Source organism: Mustela nivalis (assembly GCF_964662115.1).
Source record: "Mustela nivalis genome assembly, chromosome: 6".
In the NCBI taxonomy this organism is placed as follows: domain Eukaryota; kingdom Metazoa; phylum Chordata; class Mammalia; order Carnivora; family Mustelidae; genus Mustela; species Mustela nivalis.
In genome coordinates, this window is record NC_139025.1 from 2780300 (window position 1) to 2798800 (window position 18501).

At 50.7% G+C, this 18501-nt stretch overlaps 1 protein-coding gene across 4 annotated transcripts in view; it reads right to left on the reverse strand.

The window, feature by feature from the left end:
- TDRD9 (tudor domain containing 9) overlaps positions 1–18501 on the reverse strand; it is a 104983-nt gene that overhangs the window by 68759 nt on the left and 17723 nt on the right. For 3 of the 4 annotated variants that reach the window (XM_082737406.1, XM_082737405.1, XM_082737407.1), the window contains 5 exons: positions 12199–12296; positions 10425–10646; positions 9109–9231; positions 5814–5894; positions 2819–2983 (listed from right to left, as the gene is read on the reverse strand). In XM_082737406.1, coding sequence (XP_082593532.1) covers positions 2819–2983; positions 5814–5894; positions 9109–9231; positions 10425–10646; positions 12199–12296 — 689 coding nt within the window. Of the gene's footprint in view, positions 1–2818; positions 2984–5813; positions 5895–7958; positions 8033–9108; positions 9232–10424; positions 10647–12198; positions 12297–18501 lie in introns of those variants that run through there. The other variant, XM_082737408.1, reaches the window with a different exon arrangement.

Here is an 18501-nt window from a genome sequence, read left to right on the forward strand (position 1 = left end):
GTCTTAAGTTTCCATTCATAGGAATATTTACTGAGCACCTATAAGCCCCGCGCTGTTTGGTACAGAGGCGAAGACGCGATGTTCTGCAGCCTGTGGGACACAAGTCATTGGCTGGTGAGGGGCCCCGGCCACCCACAGCGTATAGACTCCGAGGGCAAATGCTCAGGCCTAACCCAGCTTTTCTGCACATCCCGGAGTAATCATCTAAGTGATTCCGACACTTAGCGGCCAGTTGGAGAGAGACTTGCAAACCACTGTTATTCTCACATGCCGAAATGGGACAGAAAATGCAAAAAAAAAAAAAAAAACTAAGAAAATGAAAATTTCTAAATATGACAAATCAGTGCCCTCTCCCCTCTCCCCTCCACCTTGAATATGGGCTGCGCTTAGCGCCTCGTTCCCAAAAAGCAAAGAAAAGAACATGCCCCTCCTTACCCTGCTTACATCTCATCAGGGTGACAGCAAAGAGCAAAGAAACAAACCACACATGTACACAGCGCACGCACACACACACACACACACACACACACACACACACACACACGAGAAACAAAGGGGCAGTAGCGCTACAGCGGAGAAGCCCAGCAAACACCTCCTTGGCCTGGAGGTCATAGCCAGCATCGCCAGGGATGACCCGAGCGGTGGTCACGGTGTGACAGTACCAGACCTCACCCCTGGGGGCTTCCTCCACGGACACACAGCCCCAAGTGCACTCTTGAGAAAAACATCAGAAAAATTCTCATAGCAAGGGCACCTGGGTGGCTCAATGGGTTAAAGCCTCTGCCTTCGGCTCAGGTCATGATCTCAGAGTCCTGGGATCGAGCCCCGCATCGGGCTCTCTGCTCAGCTGGGAGCCTGTTTCTCCCCCCTTCTCCCTGCCTCTCTGCCTACGTGTCCTCTCTCTGTCAATAAATAAAATCTTTAAAAAAGTAAAAATAAAAATAAAAATAAATTTCTCATAGTGGCTGTCCTACAAAAACCTAAGTAGAACTCCTAAATACTACAAGGTCCTCAAAAATAAGAAACATCTGAGAAACTGTCCGCCCAGAGGAGCAGGACACATGACAAGTCTTAGCAATGTGCAACCCTAGGACAGAAATAGGAAACTGGGGGAAAATCATTAAAATCTAAATAAATACAAGTTCAGTTATAGCAATGTAACAGTTTCTTCACTCTGACGGGTATTAAATGCTACAAACTAAACGTGGCCCATAGAAGTCCGGTGACAGGTATGGAAGACATTCGTTCTAAAATCCTTTTGACTCTCCTGGTTTTTGAAGCAGGTCCCTTAGAAAACTGGAAAAACAAGACATGCTACATGTTCATGCCCACCACTGGCCTCCTCCGACATAATTAGATTTGACAAGCTGCGCCTTCTTACATTAGGTGGAACCTGGTTAGCCGACTCAGGGGCAGTCCAGCTACGGCCCACGTCCGCACAAGTGTCTGTAACAAAGGTCAAACTCCTCCATGGGCCAGTCCGGCCCACCCGTGGGAATTACAGACGCCCAAACCGGCCGACCCAGCAATGCCACCTCCGGGAACTGATCTTCTAGGAAGGCCTCACCTACACAGGGGTCTTCCACGCGGGCGGCTTACTCCCCAGGGAGGGTCTGCAAACAGTTTTGGTTGTCACAGTGCGGGGGCCTGCTTGCTTCTAGTGGGTCAAAGCCAGAAGTGCCGCTAGGCATCCCATGGTGAATGCACAGGCACCCCCACCACACACCACACAGAAGTGCCTAAAATGTCACCAGGGCCCCTGAGACTACGAGAGCCTGGCCTCTAAGACACACTGTCGCAAGCGAGAGCTGTTCTCCCGCAGCACTGTCATTAGTCAGAAAAGTCCAAGGGCACCTGGGCGGCTCAGTGGGTCAAGGGGCAGACTCGGTTTCAGTGCAGATCAGGATCCCCAGGTCCTGCGATGGAGCCCTGCACCCACCTCTGCCCTCAGAGAGGAGTTGGCTCCCACTCCTGCTGCCCCTGCCCCCTCTCTAAATACACCAATAAATCAATCTTTAAAAAAAAAAAAAAAAAAAAAAGCCCAGAAACACCAGAGACGAGGGAGACAGAGAAGGACACATGCACGGAAAGAACACAGCTCTAAAAAGAGAATGAAGCAACTACACACGGACAAGAAAAGACCGGAAAAGCTGAGCGAGGACGCGGGCGCGTGCGGAAGGAGCCCGGCCTTTCCGTGCAGGGAAGCAGCACGTTTGCATCCGCTAGCGCAGGCGTGCCAATTTTTTTTTTTTTTATCGTTTCCTAAGAAATCAGTAACAGGTTTCCTGTTGTCGGCAGGGAAGCTGGGCAGAACAGGAGCCAGAAGGAGACAGTTTACACCTGCTCATACTTTCTGATTTTCAAATCCTGTGAATGTCTTGCCCACGTGAAAATCAGCGGACTCAGCTGCAGCGGTTCATGGGAACACGCTGCCAGGGTCTTCCCTGCAACCACACGCCCCTCCTCCAGGCCACGGCAGTGAAGTTTATATTAAAAGAAGCAGTTTAGGGGCGCCTGGGGGGCTCCGTCAGTCAAGCGGCTGCCTGCGCCCAGATCATGATCATCAACAAAGTAGAAAGCCAGTCCGATTACTTTCCCCAGAATATAGAATGTGAGTGTTTACACGCTCACAGTTTACAAGAAAGGCGGGAGGTTCCTTCCACTTGTCCTTCTCCAGTCCCCCCCCAGCCCCCCCCCCAGCATCTCCCAGCTCGGACTCAAGCTCGGCTGCGGTCCTAACAACCACAGCTGATGAACGCAGGTTTGACCAAAGACAAGATTCCATTCACTGTAAAAGAAGCTATGCACTCCAGCGCACCCTGCCGTGATACGCGTGCCCCAAATCATCGAGGTAATACTCTTCAATTGAATGGGGCTTTCCTTCCACTTCAAAAATATATGCAGGGTTCATCTTGTTCTGAACAGGAACAGCAAAGTAGTCTGCAAACTCCTTACAGTTGATGGTGGCCGACATCAGGATTACCTACAGAATAAGAGAAACTCTTAAATAAAGTCATCGTAATAACAACTGAAATGAAATACTGTTACAATGCCAAGCTTGTCTCAAAACCTTAGCAGAATACACTGACTCCTCTCTAGTGTCGCACAAATCACTACAGTTGGAAGACCGCTCGGAGACTCCGCCCCCTCCGAGACTCCACCTCTTATTACTGAAATTATTTATGATCTTAAATAATTTTATCAAGTGAGAAACTACATGTCCAATAAAGCTAAATTATGACCATACATATAAAAGGAAACTAAGAGAAAACAAAAGTAAAACAGAGTACATTACCAGATGAGGTGTTACAGAAAAGTGAGGAGCAGAGCGGCAGAGGCAGACACGGAGTCAGAAAACCCTGCTTCTAAGCCGAGGAACCAGACCAGACGTGAGCAGGACACACAGGTTTGGGCACTCACCTCAGGTGCTGGTTTTGCCAGAAAGCCAGTATGAGACAACACCTTTAAGAAACTCAGCCGTGAAGACCAGGAGCAGCCCCCACAGGACATCACACGCGCCCTAGACAAGGCGGCGGCTCCATGAAGGATGTCCGCCACCCACCAGCCTCAGAAACACTCACCAGAGGTAAACACAGCTCCGCCGGCTGCTGACTGCCCACCTGGTCCTGGCAAGCAGGATCTCCCTGCACCTCTCAGCAGAAAAGTAGCGACTTTCTACAAGCGTTATCAGCAGTTAGCGGGCACACAAGCCATGCCTGTTTTCTCCTTTGACATTAGATCAAATGGGTAAAAAGCTTATTAGCCAGAATTCACTTTAAGAAGAGATGCCTGATGGGTGCCTGGGTGGCTCAGTGGATTAAGCCGCTGCCTTCGGCTCAGGTCATGATCTCAGGGTGCTGGGATCGAGTCCCGCATCGGGCTCTCTGCTCAGCGGGGAGCCTGCTTCCCTCTCTCTCTCTCTCTGGCTGCCTCTCTGTCTACTTGTGATTTCTCTCTGTCAAATAAATAAATCTTTAAAAAAAAAAAAAAAAAAAAAAAAGAAGAGATGCCTGATGTTGCAAGAAAGGCTCAGAGGAGCCACTCGGGTGTAAAAGAGGCGCCCACGGCACTCCGAGGCGCAGGTGATCTCCACCGTCCGCCGGCACACAGTGAGGCTAATGACGTGAGGACCTTGGTTCCGCTGAGGCGGCGTGAGGACATCAGGCAAAATCGGACTGCTCAGGGCAACCGAGATTCCACACTGCCACTAGCCTCTCCTCCGAGAGACAACAGGGCAGCCCAAGACACTTGCTGGTCCCGGGTGGGACTGGGCTGAGCATGGTCAGCAGCTTCGGGGACAGCACAGAGCCAGGAACCTCGACAGGTCTGTGGGGCAGAAGGGGAGACCTTCAGGCCCATCTGCTCAATCCTCAACTAAGTATCTGACAGAAGCTCTTTTTGTAAAAAGTAATACAAAAAGAATTTTTGAACATTTCAAAAAACTTGGAACAATGCAATCTATAACTTGACTTCTAATATCTAGGCCCAGAAAATATTCTGCTTCATGTTTCTTAATAAATCAAGAAAATACTGAAACCAACGGTTTCCTACGATTTATATGAGGGGTACCAAGTTCCTGACCACCAGCCTCCGCACTGTGGCAGGCTTTTCAAATCCACTAGTACTCTTCGTTCTCTTTCTTACTGAAAATTTTAAAAGAATGTAATTAATAGCTAAAAGTAAAAAGAAAAAGTCTTCAGATGACAACCAAAAAAGGCCCCAATTTGTTCAATAATCTTTAATGCCATCTTTTAAGAGTCCAGAAAGGAATAAGAAAGCCCAATTCCTGCTCTGTTTTTACAATCTCCTTGAGCAGTAAGACAATCCTGCGCAAATGTCAGCTTCCATTCCTTCAGAGCCCACGCGGGGAGCTGCCGGTGGCCCATCCTGGGGGCGGGCCAAGGAGGAGCAGCGCTCCCTCAGCAAAGGCACAGACGACCCAGCAGAAGACAAGGCACTAGGGTTAGAAAGAGGCTTGCTCTCCGACAGCAGCAAACACGGTCACCGCCTGTACACAATGACGCCGCCCCCCAGCCACGGCTGCCCTTTGGGAACCTGTCCCCACATAAAGGGACGGCCTGTGTCCACAACGCACACCTGTCATAAGCACTCATTATCTTGGTGCGGGTCACAGCTCGCTCCTCTTAGCTCACGTAAGACGCAAACAAAGCTCACACCGCACCGACTGGGTTAGCTCAAGACCTAGAGTCTGCAGGACGGCGGCGCCCGCCACGGCGCTCAGGCTTCCCGTGCTCGTGCTGTGTGCAGAGCAGAGCACAGACGTGGTCACACGCCTTCACACCGCAGTCACTTTCCACACAAGCGCTGCCACGTACAGCCCTTCATCGCGGCCAGCCGCTCGCACATCATCTCCTGCCAGGAGAGAATGTCAGAACTGGATGCAACATAACGGCCGAAAAGCGTTCCATACTCCGATCCTAAGAAAACGGCCCTGTGGGGCGTCTGGGTGGCTCAGTTGGTTGGGCTGCTCAGGTCATGATCCCAGGGTCCTAGGATCGAGTCCCACCTCAGGCTCCTTGCTCAGCAGGGAGCCTGCTTCTCCCTCTGTCTCTGTCTGCCGCTCCACCTGCTTGTGTTCTCGCTCTCGGACAAATAAATAAATAAATAAAATCTTTAAAAAAAAAAAAGAAAACGCCCCTGAGCCGGCTTCCTAGCAAGACATGGAGACACATACATGACAACAAATTTTAAGAGTCACTGCTTTCAATTCTTTCTATAAAAATAAAGAGAATTACAGCTAAATAATAAACCTCAACCCCACGTATTTCTGTTACTCATAAACTCAAATTTACCTTCACAAAACGAGAATTTGTTCTTAAAAGTTTGCGGACTACCAACAGCAGGAAATCCATTTCTTCGGTTCGCTCGTGGACCTACAAAACACAAAGCGGGGCACCCCCCATGTGAAGCCACACACGCGGGGCCGCCCAGCGAAGGGGTGCGAAAGCGGGTCGTGGTTTCCCTGGTGCACCCGGGGCCTGGGCACAAACCCGCTCTCTCGGCCAAACACACTTCCTTGGGACTGACGCACCCTGGTGAGAGGACGCCAGGAACACGGGCCACCAACGGGAGGACACAGAAGAGGCGCGTGGGTCCCAGTCTGCCCGCCCCCCCGCCCCCCACCCTGTGTCCCAGCGTGTCTCTGGGGCCCTGCTGGCAAGAAACGTCTCGCACCCTTGGGTGGCCTGGCCCTTCAGAGCCGGTCCTGCCCCGGTCACTCTAACGACAAGCTCACCCGCCCCCACACCGCACGGAGAACCCCGGCCCCGCTGCCCAGGCCGCCCGGACAGGCGCACACCTCGGCCTTGGTCTGCGCTGGTCGCAGCAGCTCAGCTGGGCAGCCGGGCGGCAGCGTGTCCCTCCTCGCCGCGCAGAGCCGGGGGCGCTGGGACGCCCTGAACGGTCCCAGCGTCAAGGGGGTCACCCCTGGGTGGGTCCCTCAAAGCTCCGCCGCTCAGGGAAAGCAGCTGCGTCCGCTCCGTCAGGGGCGCCCTCGAAGCAGAGCCCCCGAGGCCCCGGGACCCCCACCCCCCGGCCCCACTCGGCCGCCCCAGGAGCAGCGAGCAGCAAAGCGCGGCCCCGTGCGGCCGGTTCTCCGCCAGAGTCCGTGGCTTGGTCACTTAGCCGGGATCCCGCGGGGCCTAAGGGACACAAGACTCTATTCGGGCCGCCCCACCACGGCAGCGGAGCGATGAGCCCCCGCGCCTGAGAGGGGCCACGGCGCCAGGCCCGGCCTTGCTCGCGGTCTCTGAAGGCGGAGGCCGGAGAGGACGGAGGAAACAGAACAAGCACAAAGCAGCCGCGGGAAAGTACTGAACGGTCGCGCCCACGGCGGCAAACCCGAGAAACACGGAGAGAACCGGATCCCTGCCGCGCTCTCCCGCCACACTCCGGAGCAGCCCCGACACGCGCCCCCTCGCCGGGGAGGAGCCCCCGCGCCGCCTCCTCACGGTCAGCTCCTCCGTGGCGCCCGCACGCTGCCTCTAAGCACCGGCCTCTCCCCGGGCTCCTGCGGCCACCCCGCTGCCTCCTTCCCCGCTCTGAGGACCCCACTCGCCCCCCGCCCCAGGACGCCCAGGCCCCTCCGCACCGCAGCGGGAACCCGCCCCGGGACTCACCCGGAAGCCTCGGCCCCACGAGGCCAGCGCCGGAAAAACGCTTGCTGAGTGAGCGGCTCACCCAGAGCCAGTTGTTCAAGAGCTGAGAAGTCATAAACACGATCAGCCCACGTTCAGCCGCCGGGCTACCCCCAGCCTCCGCTCTCACGTTTCCTGTGACATTCGGTCACCCCCACGACAGAAACGGCACCGCTGATCGCCCTAAGACTTCAAGTACAAGCCAATCCCATCTCGGCTGAAGCAAATACTTATCAGCTGCCTGTCAGGTGCCGGGGGTACGCGACAGCCGGAAGCTGCTGTAACGGTGACAAGAGTGCTCTGCGAGTGGCCAGGCCCCTGCAGGGCGAGACCCGGCCTCAAGCGGCCAGCTGCTGTTCAGCTGCGATGGCGCGGCTTCAGGAAAGGAGCAAGTCGGTGCCACAGGAGGCTGGGTGTGTCTGCACCGCGCACGGATGTGGCGCAAGAAGCCACCGAGACGGTCAGAAAACACATGTGCCAGCCGGAGGGCTCCAGAGCCAACTGCCCAGGGCGAACCCTCAGGGCATTTGCTGGGCGGAGCCAGGACTGGAAGGCTCAGTAAGCGGCCACTTCTGTGAACCTGGCCATGCCACCTCCGAGTAATGAAATCTGCATTTCCTCTCTACGTAACCCAAAGACACTCAAAAACGCCAAAAATCATAAAGTCCTGAAACGTACTACAATGTCACGCTATTTTGCAAAGAATAAGAGATCACTTTCCTGCCTCCAACTCTCCCAAACACCCCCTAGTAACTTAAAACCACATTTAGGGGTGCCTCGGTGGCTCAGTGGGTTAAGCACCTGCCTTCGGCTCAGATCACAATCCAGAGGTCCTGCGATGGAGCCCCGCATTGGGCCCCCTACTGTGGGGGACCTGCTTCGCCCTCTGCCCTTCCCCAACACTCATACACGCCCTCAGCTGTCTTCTCTCAAATAGAATCTTTAATAACAATAGTAAAACCGTAACAGTACACAGGCTAGAACATGCACCCACTCAGCTCTCCCTGCCTGCAGCATGCGTCAGTGTTATGAATGGTCACACGCATTTCCAGAGGGCTGAGAGGCCTGACCCTCCACACCCACCCGGATGGCTTCATTTCAGCTTCTGTCTTCAGCCTCATCTCAACCTTCCATGAATCTCTGTCTTTGCTCATGCTTCTCATGCCTCAAGAAGTAAGTAAAGGTCCGTAAGGCATAATTACTGGGGTTTAAAACACAAGAATTTGGGGTGGAGGTATTTCCAAAACTCCTGGGAAAACGGTCTGAATATAATATCCTCCCCCTCAACAAACTCTTGTTTAAAATATGAACAAATTCAATTAACTGTCCCATCTTAAGCAAAGCCCAGAAAGGTAAGACTAGCACAAAGATTCTTTACTGAGTTGGGGTTTTTTTTTAAGGAATTTATCAGTATCTTGTATATACTTCATTGGTTTTGTTAAAAAACACTATTCTCCTTGTTTTACCAGACAGAAAATACCTGTGATGCATACAAAATACCTACATGCAACGTCTGATGGGGCTAACACTCTAAACCAGGGTCAGCAGACTGTCTCTACGAAAGGCAGACAGTGAAGATACCCAGCTTTGCAGAACTCGGTGGCTGATGCAGCCACGCGCTCTTCGGCCGCCGCGCACCCATAAACAAGCAAGGAAAACCACGTTCCAATGAAACTTTTTTACAAAGACAGGTGCCAGATTTGGCCGGAGCGCTGTGGTCTGCCAACCCCACCCTAAACAAGGAATGTGGTCGTAGTCCCCAACCCCCAAGCCTGCATTTTAGAACTAAGAGCAAAACAAAAAATCAACATTCACGAACAGAATAAGACAAATGCAGACCCACAGTGCTTTAGGACCCTTCACAAGTAGGGCACGTTTACAGTAACCTGCAGTGTTCTCTTCTACAACGGGAGCGCGAGTATCGGCAGAGCGGCGTCAAAGCAGCACTTACTTCATCAATGAAGACATGGGTGAATTCCATCAAACTCTTAGCGCTGACAATTTTCTGAAGCAGGACCCCTGTTGTCATATAAATTAACTTGGTGTCCTCTGTTGCTATTTTCTCTAACCCTACCTAAAAGTAGGGAAGAAAAAGAGAAAGGAGAAAACTTTTAGGTTTAAATGATTTGCATTTACCTACCCAAAAAGACTATGACCAGTCATTACTGGAGAGAAGCAAGAAAAGGAGTAAAAAATACAGAACTTAAAACTATTGTTCTTGGAGGGCACCTGGGTGGCTCAGTGGGTTAAGCCACTGCCTTCGGCTCAGGTCATGGTCTCGGGGTCCTGGGATCGAGTCCCACATCGAGCTCTCTGCTCAGCAGGGAACCTGCTTCCTCCTCTCTCTCTCTCTGCCTGCCTCTCTGCCTGCTTGTGATCTCTGTCAAATAAATAAATAAATAAAATATTAAAAAAAAAAAACTATTGTTCTTGGAGTGCCTGGGTGGCTCGGTTGAGTGTCTGACTCTTACTCTCAGCTCAGGTCTCGATCTCAGGGTCATGAGTTCAAGCCCCACGTTAGACTCCACGCTGGTGCGGAACCTACTTTAAACAAGAACGAAAACTGCTCAAGTTGATGTTTTCCTTCTCTTCTTCAGAGATGACGGAATATGGCTTCTCTACTCCTACCTCATCTGTATGATTTTTACATTAAGACAACAGCGAATGGGGGCACCTGGGTGGCTCAGTGGATTAAGCCTCTGCCTTCGGCTCAGGTCGCGATCCCAGGGTCCTGGGATCAAGCTCAGCATCAGGCTCTCTGCTCACCAGGGAACCTGCTTCCTCCTCTCTCTCTCTCTCTGCCTGCCTCTCTGCCTACTAGTGAGCTGTTTGTCAAATAAACAAATAAAATCTTAAAAAAAAAAAAAATTCAGTCTCACTGTTCTTGGGGGCCCCTGGGTGACCTGGTCAGCTGAGAGTCCAGCTCTCGGTTTCAGCTCAGGCCGTGGTCTTTAGGGTCCTGAAAACCAGCTATGTGGTCCAGCTTCACGCTCGGCATAGAGCCTGCTCGTCCCCCTCCCCACGGTCCCCCCATGTGCACACGCACTCGCTCACGCCCGCTCCCTCTCACTCTCTTTGAACTGAATAGATACAATATTTAAAAGAAAGTGGCTAGAAGATTCAGTTTCACTATTTTTTTTACTCACACCACAGTTCTGCTCTTTAAGTAACTGGTTTCATTTCCACTTCCAGCAGAAAATGACTCCTTATCATCAACTTATATGGAATAAAAATTCCCAAGGAGGGAGACGGCTTGCTCAGTCTCACCTGATAGCCCACCAGACCGCCCAGCGTCCAGGCTCGCTCTCTACTGATCCACCTGGCGATACTGCTGGCCCCGATCTTGCGGGGCTGCGTCACAACGATGTTGCAGTAGGCAGAGCGCTGAATGGAATGGTCCAGGATGTACTGTGGGAGCTGAGTACTTTTCCCACTGCCCGTGGCACCGTGTATAATCACCACAGAATTACTCTCTATCAGAGAAATAACCTAGAATCAAAAAAAAAATCCTTTTGAGGTTGCCACAAAATTAACGATGACATACACTATTGCCTATAAGACAGAAGTTTGTCTTCAGACGATGTTCAGCATTTATCTTCCTTTCATCTTTGAAAGTTAAATCATTATCTAAGCATCTAGATATCACAGATAAGAGGAAGAAGACCGCTAAACGGCTGCTGCTGCGGAAACCAATCCGACCGTCCACAGGCCAGCAAGCCGGGTAGGTCAGCCAGAGTGCTCCGGCCTCCACGTCTCCTGCTGAAAATGAAAACACGTGGGCACCTGGGTGGCTCACTCGGTTGAGCGGCTGCCTTCAGCTCGGGTCATGATCCCGGGGTGTAGGGATCAAGACCAGCATCGGGCTCCCTGCTCAGCGGGAGTCTGCTTCTTCCTCTCCCCTCCCCCTGGCTTCTGTTGGCGAACTCTCTGTAATAAATAAATAAATGCTTTAAAAAAAAATGAAAACACACTCAAGGATTTCTATAGTTCTTGCTAAGTCTAAAGGTCTATTATTTTAAAATTGTGTAATGAACCTTATGTAATTCTCCTGAGAAACATGAAAGCACTGCTGCTATTACCCTGAGGTGGTTTAAAAAAAATTTTTTTAAGATTTTATTTGAGAGAGAGCAGTAAGCAAGCACGAGCTAGGGGGATGGGCAGAGGCAGAACTAGACTCCCCGCTGAGCAGGGAGCCTGACTCAGGGCTCCATCCCAGGACCCTGGGACCATGACCCGAGCCAAAGGCAGACACTTACCCCACTGAGCCAGCCAGGCTCTGGTCTTAAAATTTCAATGGAAAACCTGCAGATTCACTTCCGCTGTTGCACGCACAGACCTTACGAAGCATTTTCAAACCGCAGTCTGACTCCCACCACCACCCACCGATCTCAGCTCTGCTCTCCCTGGCAACTGCTGCTGTCAGGAACACGAATTAATTCGCGTATAGGCCTCTGAAAATAAATGAAGGATATCCACCCTACAAAAGCTTCTGGCTCGCTAAAATAAAATAAAACTTAAATTTGGAACGTTTATGGTTTAGTTTTACCTGTAAGTGACCCTTCTACTAGTATATATAAGGTTCCAACACGCTCATTTCAGACCTAGTTTAATAATGTGTAATGAATGAAAAGCGTAATCAGCCTGCTCCGATATCTGGCCCAGCATTGTTTAAAAAAAGGTATATTAATGACTGATCAAATCACCGAACAGGCCAGCAGAACGCTAGAGAGGGCTGTGGCCCGGAGCAGTATTGCGACTTGGCAGGGAGCTTCCCCCGAAGCAGCTCTGCCGGGGACGACAGAGGCGCCCCGGACCAGTGATCTGCGCCGAGGTTGGCTGAACCAACGAAAGCGCCGCCGGAAAGGGAGGCCACAGACACCGGGACTAAGAGACCCCGGCACGGGCTCCTATGGGCCCCGGAGTCCGCCACAAACCAGGTGTGCTTGCCGGGTGCCTCGTCATATTCAAACTGTAAACCAAAATGTTGGCCATGGACGTTTACTCAAACAGCAGAATTATTATCAGACAAAAATAATTTTACCTCTTCCTTACACCGATTTATAGGCAAATCAGGATATTTATAACTGGTCTCTGGGATGCGTATCACATTGCTTAATTTAGCTGAGGATGGCCTTGGACCTGTGTTCAGACAGAACAAATACAATGCTATTAAGTATCTGAAAAAGGAAAACCTAAACAATCCAACATATGTCTATCTACACACACAGCACGTACACGTTCACACACACAAACGCAAAAGTACATCCCACAAGCTAACAACACCAGCAGGGCAACCAGGAAACTCCCTTCATACCCACCGCGCCAGAGTCCCTTCCCGCCGGATACACACATTCTCAGGTTCATCACTAGTCTAATAATAATTAAAATATAACTATTCTTCTATATTTGAATCGAGGTCTGTAGTACTTATTCCAGATTTTAAAAACAGAGAAGCCAGACCTGTTTCAATCTCGCCAAACAAAGGTAGCCTTTTACAGCCCGCAGCGCTCTTCCTAGGGCGCCAGGGGCCACAGCCACAGGAGAACTCTGCAAACCCTGCCCTCCACTCTCCGACCTTCTGGTCAGACCCTCAAAAACATGCATTCTTCTCCCATTCTCCTGTCTCACTTTCCTCCTGTCAATCTTCTCAGCTTTTAAAGAACCCCATCACCAATGCAACCCCGTTTTCCCAAGTGTACCCCCACCGCTGGTCTCACCCGCTCACCCCTGGTTCTCTCAACTAAGGACTGCTTAGAATCAACCACACTACCTGCCAAACATTGAGTTGGAGCAAAATTCGATGCCTGGACAGTTCCTCATTTAAAACCTGTTCCGACAGTTCATTAAATTATTTCGAACTATGAACGGTGGCTGGGTATCCCGGTCAACCCACAAATGTACGAACTCATATATTTACAAAAATGGGGAGAAAATAAACACATTCCCGTGCTTGATGCTGGTAGGTTTATCAATCAGTAAAAGGCCTTTTTTTTTTTTTTTTTTTTAATTTGACAGAGATCACAAGTAGGCAGAGAGGCAGGCAGAGAGAGAGGTGGAAGCAGCCTTCCTGCTGAGCAGAGAGCCTAATGCAGGGCTCAATCCCAGGACCCCAGGATCATGAGCTGAGCCGAAGGCAGAGGCTTTTAAACCACTGAGCCACCCAGGCGCCCCAAAAGGCCTTTTTTAACTACTAGAGAAGAGGGATGAGAATCCACACAGCAGCGGGGGCTCCTGAGCTGGGACACTGCTGCCAGACAGAACACGTGGTGTACACAGCGTGGGACTGAGAAATGCAGGAGGAACTCAGCAAAGAGGAGCCAAAGTTGGAAAAGACTTAGAATTATAGGCGCGCTTGGGGGGCTCAGTTAAGCATCTGCCTTTGGCTCAGGTCATGATCGCAGGGTCCTGGGATTGAGCCCCACATCGGGCTCCCTGCTCAGAGGGAAGCCTGCTTTTCCCTCTCCCACTCCTCCTGCTTATGTTTCCTCTCTCGCTGTGTCTCTGTGACAAATATATAAATAAAAAATCTTTAAAAATAAAAATTTTAAAAATGTTTTTTACAAAACTCAGAATTATAAAGCTAGGCTGTTTGGTAAGACTTTAAGACACAGTTCACTGTGCTGCAAACAGAGCCATTACTTGGACAACACTGATGTGACTTACTTTCCTTCATCACGTGCATCTTGAAGGTTGCTTCTTAAAGACAGAAATCTTACAAGAAAAAAATACTGAAGTCTTGACTCTATTGTCTAAACCCTAGCCCTCCCTCCCCGGAACCCAAACACAGTTGGACGTTTCCAGGTCACTGGCTGAAGCATACCCAGCACAAATCAAGTCCTGTCCCCACGGCCACCGCCAGAGGGGACAGGAAACTGAACAGGACAATGTCCATGGCCACCTGGTTCTTTCATCTGTGCAGCAGCAACAAAGTCAAAGGAAAAGCATCACTCGTTAAGTTCTCACAGAAAAGAAAATGGATGATTTAGGGAAAAATCAACAAACTACAAAAGGCAGAGGGTAACCCAAGAGCGCCGTGAGAAACACACCTAGCTCAGAATTCACTAATTTTCCTGTTATCTTTTTCTCCTCAGTTATTAACATTAAAATATTTTACACGAACTGGAAAAAAAAAAGGAAACCATAAAAACTGTCTTGATGAAGCCGCCCCACCACATTCCCACCAAGCATATATAAAAGTCTAAGCAAAAAATTCAGCAATTAAGGGTTCCAACAGTATATAATGGATTCGAACTGGAGAACATAACATTTCTTTAATTTTAGACACTGTACATTACAGAAATAAGTTTAATTACTGCATCACCAATTAAAAATCTTCAAAATAAGTCATTATACATCACTCTTTCACATACGGAATGGCATTCTGAATACAAAATTAAACTTGACGTGTTTCCCTTTGGACTCAGTCTATATTCCACACACTCCATTTTCTTAAAGGCAAAAAAAAAAAAAAAAAAAAAGCTCTGAATGGGGTGGAAACAACTAAAAATATCACCACATGAATGAAAAGGGCAGCAGCGTAATCACAAGCCGAAGATTCCATCCCAGGACAAACTCAAAGCCGTTACAGGAAAGCATACGGGGCACGGGGCGGCTCCGTCAGTTAAATGTCTGCCTTTGGCTCAGGTCATGGTCTCAGCGTCTTGGGATCGAGTCCCCCGTCAGGCTCCCTGCTCCACACAGAGTCGAGAGTCTGCTTCTCCCTCTGCCTGCTGCTCCCCCTGCTTGGGCTCTCTGTGTGTCAAATAAATAAAATCTTTTAAAGGGGGAGGCAACATAAATGCTGCAGGAGTCTACCATTTGGGACCAGGCTCAATCAATCAGAAATACCATTAGATCTCAATTTTTTAATTTAAATTCAACTAATTAACATAGAATACATTATTAGTTTCAGACGCAGTTGCATGTAGCCCCCAGGGCTCATCACATCACGTGCCTCCTTCATGCCCGTCACCCGGTTACCCCGACCCCCCACCCACCCCCTCCAGCAACCCTGTTTGTTTCCCAGAGTTAAGACTCTCATGGAGAATCCTTACGGTATGATTATATAAATTTCCAGAGAACACAAATCTATAGGAAAAGATCACGTTACCTTGGGACATGAGCAGGAGTGTGTTGCGGGGTGAGGGGTGGGGAGAGGCAGGAGCGACAGATTCTAAAAGAACATGAAGACACTTGCAGGGGGATGAGTACGCGTGCTACCTTGCGCTGACGGATTCATGAATGTGTACCTGCGTCAAAACTCACCAAATTGTACTCTTCTGTACATAGTTATTGTGTGTTGATTATACCTTATTACAGCTATTTTTAAATTAAAAAATATTTTTTAAAAAGAGTCTCTTGGGGCACCTGGAAGGCTCAGTGGGTTAAAGCCTCTGCCTTCGGCTCAGGTCATGATCCCAGGGTCCTGGGATCGAGCCCCACATTGGGCTCTCTGCTCCGCGGGGAGCCTATTTCTCCTCTCTCTCTCTGCCTGCCTCTCTGCCTACTTGTGATCTCTTGTCTCTCAAATAAATAAATAAAATTCTTTTTAAAAATTTTAAATTAAAAAAATATAAATAAATAAAAATAAAAAGAGTCTCTCGTGGTTTGTCTCCCTCTCGGACGACTTTCCATCCAGTGTTCCTGCCCTTCCCCGACGCCCCTCTGTGCTGTTTCTTATATTCTACACGAGTGAAAGCACATGATGATTCTTTCTCTGACTTATGTTGCTCAGCACACGACCCTCCAGTTCTATCCACGTCGACGTAAATGGTAAGTAAGCCCTCCTTCTGTTGACGGATATTCCACTGCACATATGGACCACAGCATCTTTCTCCACTCATCTGTGGATGGACGTCTGGGCTCTTTCCACAGCCTGGCTATTGTGGACGTTGCTGCTATAAACATTGTGGTGCACGTGACCCTTCAGGTCACTGCATCTATAGCTCTGGGGTAAATACCCAGTAGTGCGATTGCTGGGTCGCAGGGCAGCTCTATTTCCAACTTTCTGAGGACCCTCCACGCTGTTTTCCAGAGCGGCTGCACTGGCTTGCATTCCCGCCAGCAGTGTAAGAGGGCTCCCCTACAAATAATTTTTAAAACCACTTACTTAGAGCAAATAAAATCTGTATCACAGCAAGATCAAAAGTACTAGGAAACGAGGTATTTTGTAACTGGATATAGCCTGTGCTGCAGCACTGGGACTGGAGGTATGGGTGTGAACTCCTGGCTGTGACACAGACCAGCCCGGAGAGAGGCAGGACAGCTGTGCTTACACATGCGCACACATGCACGTTAACTTCATCTCTCTTACCCGGGGCTCCAGAGGCACCTCAAAACGTGGGGCCACAGCTTCCTGCCTCCTGCGGCCTTCTCCTCCCTCGCCCCAGATCCAACCCATCGCCACACGCTGCGCAGTTCTTCCCATGCCTGCCCCTCCTCCCCCTGCTGTCATCACGACCGAGTCTCCCCTGGGCAGGACCACCCCTCCTAACTCCCCTTGGTCTGTTCGGACCCCCCAATAGGACAATGGTGGTGTTCCCGAAACACAGTTCTAATCATACAACATCCCCCTCCTCCTCTCACGCTCGTCCCAGGATGAACCTAGAACCTCTAATGGCTTCCCACTACTCGGAGTATCAAGACTAAAACTCCTAGCTATGGCCACAGCCTCTGCCATCAGCCGTGCCTCCCTCATCCAGCCCCATCCAGTACAGCTGCACGGGCTCCCTACTGCTCCTGCAATAAACGAAAGGGCTTAAAACGACACAGTCTCACAGTACGGAAAGTCCGAAGTCCAACATCCATCTCACTGGGCTAAGCTCGAGGTGCTGCACGGATGGCTGCTGCACGGCCAGTTCTGGATGGATGGTTCCGGGAAAAATCTGTTCCCGTACCCGCTCAGCTTCTGGACGTGCCTGCATTGCTTGGTCTGTGGGCGCCTTCCTCGAATCACTCCAAACCACGGCTCCCACCATCACATCTCCTCCGACAGACTCTGACCCTCCCGCCTTCCTTGTGGAAGAACTCTGTGACGACCCTGGGCGCCCCCCGGGGCGATCACACCATCCCAGCTGCCAGGTTCCTTTTACCCTGGAAGGTACCACAGTCACAGGTTCAAGGAATTGTGAAGAGGACCTCTTGGAGGGGTATTATCCAGCCTACAACTGACCATGCCCAGGCCTGCCCACCTCCACCGTCAACTCTCAGCAACAATGCCTGATTGAGGGCCGGAGCCCCAGGCCTCCCCGTCACAGACTTGCACACGTTCCCTCCGCCCTGACCCCCGGCCCACCCCGGTAACTCCTATCACCCTTCAGCTCCAAGCTCAACCGTACAGAACCCTTGTCTTGGGCCCCCGTAGAGCTGTCTTTCAGAGCATTTATCTCCAAAAGCGTGTGTCTGGGTGACTACACGATGAAATGGTAATCTCCGGGGAGGGCGACCCAGGTCTTATTACTCAGCATACCTCCATGACCCCATACAGGCCCTGGCGCACGCCTTGACCAATCCTTGTTGCTGAATGAATCCTCAGGATGTAGTCAAAGCTGTCATTTATGTGACTGCATAGTGAAAAGCTCCAAACATGAGGCGGCCAGGGACAGAGAAAACAAACAGCTGCTCCAAACACTAAATATTAACCCAAATCAAAAGTTACTAGAGCAGACATTTCCAATTACAGGCGCTCACTGGAACCCTGCTAGTCAGACAGGGGCGCTCCCACGGGGCCGGCTCCAGGACCAGCTCCAGGACCTGCAGCCGGCACGCCCCAGGGTCAGTACATATGGTGGAACCAGAAGGATCACATCACAGTCATCTGAAAACTAGTAAGCTTCCCCAAACGGAAAGAGGAGATGATGGGTGTCTTGGCTCTCCCAGGCTTCTACGGAAGCTGTGTCACAGTCCAGAACACATCCCCTGTGCACTGGCAGTTAAGAGACCTCCAAGGCTTCCCACAGGCATGCAGCGAAGCAATCGGCCTTCTCACACGTACAAGTCTGTAGTTCCCTTAGCGTGAGTAAGGACTGGTCAAGGTGCACCACGTTTTGAGCCACCCTTTCTGGTGACAGTACGGCAGACTTGTCCGACAAACATTCCTCCTCGGGGCAACTGAGGGCAGGAGAGGAAATACTCTACTGAGAAGGGCACCTGGCGGAGTCGGGAAGCCCACGGTGCGGCCACAACCCAGGGAGGGAGGAACAGGACCCCACGCGCTCCTGCCGTACGCCGAAACCCAGGCAATGGGAAGGTGACCCGGATACAGTACAGGGACCCACACGACGAGAAAACAGGACTAAGTGAGACTCGCGGCACAGACAATAGCTCAGGACTTTCTCAGAACCGG